A 12,898-nucleotide genomic window follows, 5' to 3' on the forward strand; every position below is an offset into this window, starting at 1 on the left:
AGACTGCAGAAAGCTTCAGCACAGAGGGATTTGGGGGTCCTTGTGCATGAATCACAGAAAGCTAGCATACAGGTTCAGCAGGTAATAGGGAAGGCAAATGAAATGTTGGCCTTCATTTCAAAGGGATTGGAGTATAAAAATAAGGAAGTCTTGCTAAAACTATACAAGGCCCTAGTTCGACCACAACTAGAATGCCATGAACAGTTTTGGTCCCCTTATCTAAGGAAAGATATACTGGCATTGGAGGCAGCCCAGAGAAGTTCATTAAGTTGATCCCGCGTATGGAGGGATTTTCTTCTGAGGAGACGTTGAGTAGGTTGGGCCTGTGCTCATTGGAGTTTAGAAGAATGAGAGGCAAACTTATTGAAACAGATAACATTGTTAGGCGGCTTGACAGGGTAGATGCTGAGAGATTGTTTCCCCTTGTGCTAGAGTCTAGCGCCAGAAGGCCTAATCTCAGAGTAAGGGGCCACCCATATAAGAAGAAGAAGAGGAGGAATTTCTTCTCTCAGAGGCTAGTGAATCTGTGGAATTCTTTACCGCAGAGGGCTGTAGAGACTGGGTTGTTAAGTATTTTCAAGACTGAGATACACAGATATTTAATAAGTAAGGGAATCAAGAGTTATGGGGAAGAGGCAGGAACGTGGAGTTAAGGATTATCAGACCAGCCATGATCTCATTAAATGGCAGAGCAGATTCGATGTGCCAAATGGCCAACTTCTGCTCCTAAACCGTATGGTCTTATGGCCGCTTGTATGTCCAAGACTGGATATTGTGCAGGTTTTACTACAATTGGACATGGAACTGCTTCAGTATCTGAGGAGTCGTGAATGGTGATGAACGTTGTGCTATCATCAGCGAACATCCCCACTTCTGACCTTATGATGGAAGGAATGTCATAGATGAAGCAGCTGATGATGGTTGGGCAGAGGACATTACCCTGAGGAACTGCTGCAGTGATGTTCTGGAGCTGAGATTACTGACCTCCAACAACCACAACCACCTTCCTTTGTGTGAGGTAAGAATCCAACCAGTGGAGAACTTTCCCCCTGATTCCCATTGACTTCAGTTTAGCTAGGTCTCCTTGATGCCACACTAATAAAATGCTGACTTGATGTCAAGAGCAGTAATTTCCACCTCATCTCAGCAGTTCAGCTCTTTAGTCCACAACTGAATCAAGGCTCTAATGAGGTCAGGATCTGAGTGGCCCTGGAGGAACACAAACTGGGCATCAATGAGCAGGTTATTACTCGGCACGTGCTGCTTGATAGCACAGTTGAAGATCCCTTCCATTACTTTACTGATGATGGAGAGTAGACTGACGGGGCATTAATTGGCCGGGTTGGATTTGTCTTGCATACCTGGGCAATTTTCCACATTGCTGGTTAGATGCCAGCATTGGAGGTGCACTGGAACATCTTGGCTAGGGGCATGGCATATTCTTGGGCACAAGTCTTTAGTACGATGGCTGGAATATTTTCAGTGCCCACAGCCTTTGCTCTATATAGTACCTTCAGATGTGGAGTGAATCGAATTGGCTGAAGACTGGCATCTGTGAAACTGGGGCCAATAATGATCATTCGTTGGGCACTTTTGGCTGAAGGTTGTTGCAAATGCTTCAGCCTTATCTTTTGCACTGATGTGCTGGGCTCCCCCATCATTGAGGATGGGGATATTTGTGGAACCTCCTCCCCCAATGAGTTGTTGAATTGTCCACCACCATTCATGACTGGATGCACCAAGACTGCAGAGCTTAGATCTGATCCTTTGGTTGTGGGATTGCTTAGCTCTGTCTATCAATTGTTGTTTATGCTGTTTGGCACGCAAGTAGTCCTGTGTTCTAGCTTCACCAGCCTGACACCTCAGTTTTTGGCATTCCTGGTGCTGCTCCTGGCATGCCCACCTGCACAATTCATTGAACCAGGGTTGATCCCCTGTCTTGATGGTAATGGTAGAGTGGGGGATATGCCGGACCATGGAGGTTACAGATTGTGTTCTAACATGTTTCTGCAGCTGCTCTTGGATGCCTCATGGGTGCCCAGTCTTGAGTTGCGAGGTCTTTTCAAAACCTATCCCACTTGGCATTGTGGTAGTGCCACACAACATGATGGAGGGTATCCTCAATGTGAAAATGAGGCTTTGTCTCCAAAAGGTCTGTGCATTGGTCACTATTATCGATACTGTCATGGATGGATGCAGCTGTGCTGGTGAGCATCAAGTGTGTTTTTCCCATTTGTTGGTTCCCTCAACACCTGCTGCAGACCCAGTCTAGTAGGTATGTCCTTTTGGACTCGCCTAGCTCAGTCAATAGTGGTGCAACTGAGCCACTCTTGATGATGGACTTTGAAGTTTCCCACCCAGGTTACGTTCTTATCCTTTGCCACTCTCAGAACTTCCTCCAAGTGGTATTCAACACAGAGGAGCGCTGATTCATCAGCTGACGGAGGGCGGTGGGTGGTTATCAGCAGGAGGTTTCCTTGCCCATGTTTTACCTGATGCCATGAGACTTCATGGGGTCCCGAGTTGAAGTTGAGGACTCCCAGGGCAACTCCCTCCCACCTGTATACCACTGTGCCACCACCTCTGCTGCTGGTGTCTGGCACATTATCTGTAAAGTATGATTCTGTGAGTAAGAATATGTCAGGCTGTTGCTTGGCTGATGGCGACTGGTCCGTTAGTTTTCATTCCATTTTTGAGACTTTTTAGCAGTTCGATACAACTGAGTGTCTCCATTTCAGAGGGCATTTAGGAGTCAACCACATTGCTGTGGGTTTGGAATCACATGTAGGCCAGATCAGGTAAGGACGGCAGATTTCCTTCCCTCAACGGCATTAGTGAACCAGATGGTTTTTTACAACAATCGACAATGGTTTTGTGATCATCTTTAGACATTTAATTCCAGATTGTTTTTGAATTCAATTTCCACCATCTGCGCTGGCAGGTTCAAACCTGGGTCCCCAGAGCATTACCCTGGGTCTCTGGATTACTAGTTCAGTGAAAATACCACAACACCATCACCTCCCCATGTGTACATCTTCTTTCTGTCTGCAATGAGCAGGGCCCTGTGTATTAATATGTGTAGCTTCCAGTTCATGTAAAAGTGCCACACTGTGAGCTCAACTGACAATCTTCAATTGGTTGTCAGCGTCATTCTTAGCACACTGAGGATTAATTAGCAAATGTTGTCCATTCGCCGAATCACATCTAACGTTGGACACTGTGTTTTGATTTTTGCAAGAAAGGGCTGGTTGGATACGGCCTGTACCCTGCCCGTTGTGAACAGCGGCTGGGACATGCTGTTTGATGTGATCCCCTGTCTTTGGCACGTCCGGCCTACATACCTAGCATCGCACTGGCACGAGAAATCATATCCCACATCACTCATTTGTGTGAGAGGCAGAATGTCCTTTTGGCTTGATGGCAGCATCCTGCTACTAGTGAATATCACTCTTATTGCTGCTGCACAAATTATTGGGATAACTTGCCTTTTCAGGGTTATCAGAGCACTGGGTGGAGTCCATTAATATATATATGGAAATTATTATATGCAGCTGAAGATTTAAATATGGCAAACACATCATCCACGTATCAGAAATGTGTGAGAGGTAGATGATTAGGTGTCATTACATCAAAGACACATTTGTCATGGAACCCAACAAAGATGTTCATGAGAGCTGGGCCTAGAGGGGATCCTATGACAACACCATCTATTTGGGTATGCATGGCATGGTTAAAACTGAATTCAACTGCATAAGTTGCCAAGTTCATAGGTTCAATTAATGCAGATTCACATAATATCAATGCCTCTACCAAACAGAGTCCACTTGCCAATCAACCAGCACTCTCTTCTCATACAGTATAAACAGTTGTTTTTCCCTTATATTGGTATTCTTGAGGAGTGTCCTGATGAGTGCAATACGAAAAACTTTGACATGTCTCTGTTTTAGCAATGATCATGTTCTCTACTACAAAACAACTACAAATATTAATAGATATCAATTTTTTTTGTAACATGAATAAGATCTGGATTCTCTATTAGAATCAAGAATATACTTACTTCTCCTAGAACTGTCAATGTTGTGATTGATTTACCATAAAAAGTGAATTGCATTTTCAGTTCCTAAAGCAACTTTAATATAATTTCGAAAGTGTATAGTCTCATATTGTCTTCAGTATCTAACTCGAAATGCTATCTCCATACAATCTACAGTGGAGAGGTATATTGTTGAGGAGAGATGCCCAGACTCCAGTAATATCTAGGTTGTTAGAATCTAGCTTTAAACTTGTTAAAAAGGCTATGTGGAGCACGGTAATAATCTCTGTTAATTCCTTTCCTTTGGGGAGAGATAGATCAGTTCTTCAGGCACAGTTAAGTATCTGTGAGGCCTGTTTTTCTCTACCTTAAGTCAGAGTGATCATCCGAGCAGCGCGTCTGATCCAGAATAGCCCCAAAGAGGGGCTAGGATTATAATCCACTTCAGCCTAACCCAGTTTCGACCCTGTCAGAGGCTACACCATAAACACAATTGTGAGAATCCTAGCTCCCAACCTCTGGGATTCATCCTTGAATTCAGTGGATGCTTCTTGGGAAGGATCATCATGTAGCAGGATATCCAGCTGCCCCATGGATATGCTGCTGCCCCTGCCTGGAATTCCAGGATCAGGACGATTAGAATATATTGGGGCTGTGGCTGTGATTTCCTCACTAACTGGTGTGTCTGTCTGAGTGGGGTTTGGAGGGATTTCACTGTGTGATATTGTTGCTATGTAAGTGGGGCCTCTTCCCTGGAACAAAGACCCTTAAAAAAAAACACGCCTGATTTGTTTTTGCTCATCTGTTTTTGCAGCACGGAAAGTGTCCTTTAGATGGAAAGCAGGTCTCACTTCAGCCAGGATCAGACACTGGAATGCTAGTCTCCCAGTTTCCTACAGGGAGAAGCAGCTTTCACACAATGGAGGTGGAACTGACAGAAATCCCAATTGATGAGATTCTCCCTTCAGTTCAACCTCTTCCTGTCACCCCTGCAATGGAAAGTGTGGAGGGAAGGAGTTCCGGACCCTTCTTGGGTAGAAATTTGAAAAAGTGAGGAAAGGGGAATGAGACCTTTCTAGGTCCCTCCCTAGAATCCTCCCTTACCTGCCCAGATTGGGAGATTTTCCAAGAAAGAAGAATTTCACAACACCCGGCCGATGATTGATCCATGAATTGTTGTGTGTTGGACACTGTCTATCCTGGGAGTTTATCAGTGAAATCCCATTGATAGAGTTTTAAACCCTGTTCAGAGTGGAGTTTGACAGGTTGAAGTGTCAGGCTGCACGGGGTGTGAGCTGTCACCTGGAGAATATGGAGCTCACTCTCCAAGTGTCACATCTCTCAAGAAATTACTCTCTGTCTCTTCAGTCTTTCTTTTTACATCTCAATATTTTGACAGAATCATTTCACCGAAATGTGGAGAGTTTATCTAATATTTTTTATTTATTCTTTCATGGGATGTGGGTGTTGCTGGCAAGGTTCACATATTGTTGCCCATCCCTAATTGCCCTTGATCTAAGAGTCTTGCTGGGACATTTCAGAGGGCAGTAAAGAGTCAGCCACATTGCTGTGGACCTGGAGTCAGATGTAGGCCAAACTAGGTAAGGGCATTCGTGAAGCAGATGGGTTTTTACAACAATCAATGATTTTTTCAGAGTCACTATTACTGAAACTAGTATTCAATTCCAGATTTTATTAACTGAATTTCAAGTTCACCAGCTGCAATGGTGGGATTTGAACACGCGCTCCCAGAGCATTAGCCTGGGTCTCTGTATTACTAGTTCAGTGATATTATCACAAGGCCACTATCTCCTCAGAAATAGCCAATGAGTGACCCAGATTTATTTCTGAGTAAGAATCTAACGTGACACCAAAAGTTGAAATGCATCACCCTCTTTATTTCACAGTGAGAATACATTCCCAGCAGTCTGAAAAATAAAAGTCAAGCAAAGGCAAGAAAACAATGGCTAATTTACACCATGAGAGAAGCCTGTGAATGGGTCACCTGTTAACAGGGGTAATATCTGAGTAGATAATGTTCTCAATCACAGATTCAGCCTGTCGATGTTCCGACTGTGAGCGCCTAGTACGGGTGTGAGGAGATGGGAGTCTGAACTTTATTCCATGTTCAGTCTCTGGAGTCTAAATTTAGATTGGGATTCTTTCTCAGTTTTAAGCAGTTAAGTTTCCACTGAAGGTTCCTCACGATTCTAATGAAAATTTAAAGTGCTGGTGGTGTGCATGGGAGACGTGTGTGATCATGCTACGGGGAAGCTTTTCATTGGTGAATACTGTTGTCAGCTGACAATGTAGCAGGTACAGGCGGGTTATAAAAGAGTCTCCTGGACAAACAGGGACGATCTTCATCGTGACCACAACTTTCCTGCCCAGCTCCATTGCTACTAACAGGAGAATTATTGAGAACACAAAGATGGCATGCGTGTTTTTCAAATTTAAACTTCACTTGTCAGTATTGCACATTCCACCCGTACCCCCACCCCTACCAGAACCAAGATGCCAGGCCCCTCCTATTTCACCCCTCCCTGCCCCAAGTCCACCCTCTGCCCTCCTTGGATCTTTCTGTCTTTGATTACTGTTTTGAAATTGCAATCTGTACATGTTGTTCACTGGAAGCTTCCTTACAGAATTATTCCCACAGAAGGAGTCTGCAGGAAGAAGTAAAGAGTCCGAAGAAGATGTTTTAATACAAGGAGCCATGTTGCTCATGCGCTTTTAATTCTAGGTTTCTCTGGCTGTTTCTACTATCAAGCACCTCACACACTCTAACTCTTGCATGCCCCTGACCCCCGACCTAACTGCACATACCCCATCAAATCTGAGTCTCTCGTGCCGGTCCTGGGCTTCAATGCAAGCTGCCATTCTCTTGCTCTGCTCCCTGAGCTCAGGTACAATGCCAAATCTGACCACTCCATAATTTCATTTGTAACAACTTCAATTGTCTCTGCTCTGAAACACATCCCATTTTCAATGAGATATTTTCACTTCACCTTGAAACATTCTGTTCAGAATGACTGTGATAAACATAAATATAATCCATCGCTGTGTCAAGATAGAACATCCTAGAACTATGTCAGTCACCAGGACCATCTCAATCTCAGTCTGGTCATGATTCAATTAAAGCAAGATTATAGAAAAGGCAAATTACTGCAGTGATTAATCCCTGTTCCCCAGTGGAGGGCCCACTACCCATGTCCAACTGGGATTAGGCCTGTGTATGTGCAGTGCGGTGATGTTAGACTCATTTTACCTTTGCTGCCCACAGAGTTGGTTGGTCAGAAGTGAACCTGAAACATTAGCAAATAGTTTGGAATTGAAGGAGGAAACTAATTATAAACAATATGAAAAGCAATAGCAGCAGTCAGGGCTCCTCTGTCAGGGACAGTCAGATCTGCCAGGGCTGGATCCTCATGTCTGGTTAACGTGTGGGTCGAAGACCATGTGGTTTCTCCATATTTGGTTGGTTAAGTGAATGGGTAAGAATGTGGCTGACAGAATATAATTTGGGGACGTGTGAAGTCAGTCAGACATCGGAAAAATATAAAAGTTGAATATTTTGCAAGGGTGAGTGACTGGAAAATGTTGGTATTCAGAGGGGCTTGGGTGTCTTTACACATGCAGCATAGAAAGGTAATATGCAGTTACAACAAGCAATCAGGAAAACAAATGGTATCTTAGCCTTTAGTACAAAGGGAGCAAAGAGCAATGAAATCTTACTTCAGTTATTTAGGTGGGTAAAACCGTTGTTTTGCTCTCCTTACCTAAGGGATGAACTTTCCTTAGAGAGACTGCAATGCCTGTTTATTAGACAGATTATACACTCGAGGGATAGTGTGGGAAGGTGGAGTTAAGGTAGACGATCAGCTATGATCTTAATGAATGGCGGAGCAAGATTGAAAATACCCTGTTTTTAGTCGAATTTGATGAGAAACAAGAACTGTCTGTCACAGGACAATGTGGAGAGACATTGAACTGGACACCTGGAAAGATCCGTTGTTTGTAATGATGGAACTAAACAACTAAAGTAACCAGCGTATTTAAATGGGGAAGATCTGCTCACTTTTGATGCTCATGTGTTGGTATAATTTTGAATAAAGATTAAATGCAGCAGTGTGTGTGAGTCAGAATTAACTGTCACTAGAGGGCAATATTTCTAAACAGGGTCTCAGTGCTGAATGTGTCATTGGTGGAATTGTTCAAAACCCCAATACCAGCACATATATGTAATCTGTCTAATGAACAGTCATTGCATTCCCTCCAAGGTAAATATATCCTTCCTTAGGAAAGGAGACCAGAACTTTGCACAGTACTCCAGCTTAAACCCATTGTGTAATTAGTGGAAGCTTCAATCAGTTTAAGAATAGAGTTAAGCACATCTCACTGTTGATGTCTACAGAGGTGACAAAACCTACCCAAGAGGATTTTATTTCTTTCTGAAACCTATTTGCATGAGCCCACGTGTGTTATAGAAAGCAATAATAAATCTTGGATCAAATTGTCGATTGTCTTGTTGCAAGTCCTGCTGGAGTTTATTCACGAGTTCTTCATATTGTTGCTCATCAACTTTCTTGTCAAAAGTCCTGCAACAGAATTAAGAATATATAATTTTCATTTTTATTCCTCCTGACAAATCCTGTCCGAAATCCAAGTCGATTGTGAGGACAATAGGAACTGGAGTTGGTCATTCAGCCCACTGAGGACCCTCCACCATTCAGTTCATCCACAGCTGTAGTAACATAATAGATAAGCTAGCTGAATGGGCAGACAATTGCCAGATTGGATTTAATACAGAGAAATGACATTCAATGGCATTACCATCACTGAATCCCCCACTATTAGCATCGTAGCGGTCACTTTTGACCTGAAACAGTACTGGATTGGCAATATAAATATGGTGGCTACAAGAGCAGGTCAGAGGTTAGAAATCCTGCAATGAGTTACTAACCTCCTTACTCCTCAAAGCCTGTCCACCATCTACAAGGCCCACGTCAGGAGTGTGATGGAACACTCTCCACTTGCCTGCATGAGAACAGCTCCTACAACACTCAAGATGTTTGACATCATACTGGACAAAGCAGCCCACTTAATTGACACCACATCCACAAAATTTCACTCCCTCCACCACTGACACACAGTGGCAGCAGTATGTACCATCCACAAGATGCACTGCAGGAACTCACCAAGACTCCTTGGACAGTCCAAACCCACAACTACCACCAACTAGAAGGACAAGGGCAGCAGATACCTGGGAACACCAACGCCTGGAAGTTCCCCTCCAAGCCACTCACCATTCTGACGCGGAAATATAAGGCAGTTTCTTCACTATAGCTGGGTCAAAATCCTGGAACTCCCTCCCAAACAGCACTGTGGGTGTACCTACACCACATAGAGTGCCGCGGTTCAAGAAGGCAGCTCACCATCACTTTCTCAAGGTTAATTAGGAATGGGCAATAAATGCAGGCCTAGCCAGCAGCACCCACACTCCATGAATGAAACAAAAACAAAGTGAGCTGATGAATTTTGCACAAGGTGTAGAGAGAGGTAATAGAGACGGCATGGCACAATTCTAAAGAGTGTGCAGGGACAGAAGGACCTTGGGGTGCATGGATCTTTGAAGGTGAAAACACATATTGAGAAAATGTTTCGCAAACTACATAGAAACTTGGGTTTCATGGATAGAGGTGTTGAATACAAAAGCAAGGAAGTGATGCTGAACCTTTATTAAGCTATGGAGAGGCCACAACTAGAGTATTGCATCCAGTGATGGTCATCACACTTTAGGAGGGATGTGAGTCACCTTGAGGATATGCAGAGGAGACTTACTCGAATGGTTCCCCGGGTGGGGGATTTTAGCGACAGGGTTGGGTTGGAGAAGCTGGGGTTGTTCTCCTTGGGGTAAAGGAGTTTGAGGGGTGATTGGATAGAGCTGTACAAGATCCTGACTGGGTTGATGAGGTAGAAAAGGAAAAGCTGCTCTCATGAGCTGATGGTACAAGAACTAGGGGAGACAGATAGAAGACTTTGGGCAAGAGATTCAGGGGGTATCTGAGGAAAAACCTTTTTATGCAGTGTGTGGTAATGATCTGGAACTCACTGTTAATTAGGGCGGAGGAAGCAGAGATGATGAATGATTTCAGAATGGAAATTGGATGGGCATTTGAGGGGAATAAAATTGCAGGGTCACAGGGTAAAAGGGAGGGTATGGCACTGATTGGATTGCTGTATATAGCCAGCATGGTCTCAAAGGGCTGAATAGCCTCCTTATGTGCAGTCATGTTTTTATAGGCCAAATTTAATATGCTCCCTTCAGGCAAGTTTGGTCATGGACAGGGCATTTAATTGTATGTGAGGGTGGCAGGCGGGCACCCTGCTGCCCTGCTGCCTCCACCAAGGTTAAATCCAGTGCGGGGAAGCTTGTGGGCGGCCATCCCAACCCTTCCCAACCCACCATCAATGGAGGCACTTAAGTGGACAATTCATGTCAACCTAAGAGCCTTTTATCGCAGCCAAAGGCATTAACCCAGAGGCAGGAGGGCCTATCACTACTCGGGTTGTTTTCTGTGGGAGGGAGCACCTTGTTGTCGAGGGACTGGCATCGGGAAGGTGAGCAGAGCTGCAGGAAGCCTCCACGCTGCCATTTTCTCCTACACACCTCACCCCCTACCCCGTGACCCCTTTTGCTGCGATCCTCTTCCTGCCATCGGTCACCTGTTATCCTGGGATCCAGCACTAATCCGAGGCCTCTCAGGAACAGAGCCAACAGCAGCCACTACACATTCTTGATGCTGACAAGCGCTGAGAGCTGCTGGCCTCTGATTGTCCAGCAGCTTTTGGAGAGTGAGGCCTTTGCCCCGTGGGGTCTTTGGTCCCAGGGAAGGCCTGTCATTGGCCGCCTGAAAGGCACTTAATGCAGCAGGCCCTCCCTAAAGGAGGTGACGCAGGGCCCTCACTGACTATTGAGCTGAGATCCCCATCGCCTCCATTGAAATAGCGCCTTATAAGTCTATAATCCACACCTCTACTCTATTTAAATAATTTAGCACCACCTTTGGGAAAAAACCCCAGTCACATCTTTCCATCTCCAACGTCTGATTTGCAAATGTGAATCTTGGAACAGCAATTTTTAAAAAAAGTTTCCTGAAGGAATCACAAGTTTATTCCCAGTTTTCGAAGAAGTTTTGTACTTTCAAGAAATTGAGAGAATGCCCCTTGTGGGAATTCTCGTGGGATCTACGTGTTGCAATTGCAGAATGCGGTAGCTCGTGGACACGTGTGTGATCCAGGGCAAACATGTCTGCAGTAAGTGCCAGAGACTCGAGGAGCTTCGGCTCAGAGTCTTTGAGCTGGAGGCCGAGCTGCAGACACTACGAGGCATCAGGGAGGGGGAAAGTTACTTTGACTCTTCATTCCAGGAGACGATCACATCCCTTAGGATAGGGTCAGCTGATTTGGTCAGTGGTCAGGGACAGGAGGGTGTCGCTGTGAGTGAGGCAGATAAGGGATCGAGAAGGTAGAAGTGAAGGAGCCTCAGCCCTTGCAGTTGTTCAACAGATTTGAGTTCCTGCAGTTTGTAGGGATGAAAGTGGGGACTGCAGCATGGCTGAGCGAACTGACCATGGCACCATCGTACAGGAAGCCAGTCAAATAGGGGCAGTGAATAGGAATGTAGTGGTTGTAGGGGACAGAATAGTCAGGGGCACAGGCACAGTTTCCTGCAGCTGAGAGTGAAACCCAGAAGGCTGGATTGCTGCCTGGTGCCAGGGTTCGGGACACCTGATCAGGGCTGGGGGGGAACTTGCAGTGGGAGGTGGAGGATCCAGCGGTTCTGGTCCATGTGTGTACCTTCCTCAGACGAGCTTCCGCCTCGGGCCGGGTGAGAAATATGCATCGCAGCGAGTTCCCGAGGCCTTCAGTCAAGGGCAGCAGAGTCAGGTGAGAGGAGGCCACACCCCTGTTTATGGCACTAGCTGCCATAAAGCAGCTAAGTTTAAAATGCCCAGCCACTTTGAGAAGCCAGGGGGAAGGTAATTGTGCAATGCAAGTGGGTAGAATAGGGAGTTGTCGAGTGGTCAGTGGGGAGGCATTGTGGTGGTAGAATGGGCCTGGGGTTGGTGGGGGAATGGGAGGAGAGTTGAGGGGGTTGGGGTTTGGTCATGGGATGAGGAGGGTAGTAGAGAGTGTTGGGTGGGTAGTTGGTGGGGTGGGGGATATTCGGGAGGTCAGGGGTGTAGTTGTGGGTGTGGTGGGAGGTTGTTGGCAGCTCCGAAGGGTAATTGTGGAGGCTAGGGTTTAGTTGGTGGGTCAGGATAGTCGTCAGGGTGCTGGATGGGGTTGTCAGGTGTTTGGGAGTGGGTTGTGGTCTTAGGTTCGGGGGGAATTCGGGGAATGGGAAGGTGGCTGGTGGTCAGAGAGTGAGGTAGTAGTTTGGGGGGGGGATTGGGAGGTAGTCAGAACTTTGAGGGGCTAGTTGGGGGATGGGTGTGGGTGTTGGAAGAGGCCACTGGGTGGTCAGGCGGAAGTGGACAGTACGATCGTTATCCAGGATTTATATGTGGTTTCAATTCTTCTAATTTTTCCTGGGTAACTAGTTTGGAACCTTCTGAAGTCTCCGATTTAAAGTGGAGTAAGGAATGGTTTCCAGTGCAGGGTAATTGCCAAAGGGAATTTTCAACTTCCTGGGGAATTCCCATACAGTCCTTGCATGGGGAGATCCAAGGGCATCTTACAGATACGATGCCCCGGAGATTGGAAGTTATGGGCCAGTGGGTCTAAGACTAATGTTTTAAACTTAAATAAGGGCAACTATGAGGGCATGACGACAGAGCGGGCTAAAGTGAACTGGGGAAA

The 12,898-nt window shown here is 45.6% G+C and overlaps 1 protein-coding gene across 1 annotated transcript in view; it reads right to left on the minus strand.

The window, feature by feature from the left end:
* Positions 1–8,474: 8,474 nt before the first annotated feature.
* Positions 8,475–12,898, minus strand: part of LOC144680389 (heme-binding protein 2-like) — a 28,341-nt gene continuing 23,917 nt past the window's right edge. The window contains exon 4 of the mRNA XM_078541358.1: positions 8,475–8,631. Within this exon, the coding sequence (XP_078397484.1) occupies positions 8,475–8,631 (157 nt within the window). The remainder of the gene's footprint in view (positions 8,632–12,898) is intronic.

This window comes from Cetorhinus maximus, chromosome 5 (genome assembly GCF_964194155.1).
Source record: "Cetorhinus maximus chromosome 5, sCetMax3.hap1.1, whole genome shotgun sequence".
NCBI lineage: Eukaryota > Metazoa > Chordata > Chondrichthyes > Lamniformes > Cetorhinidae > Cetorhinus > Cetorhinus maximus.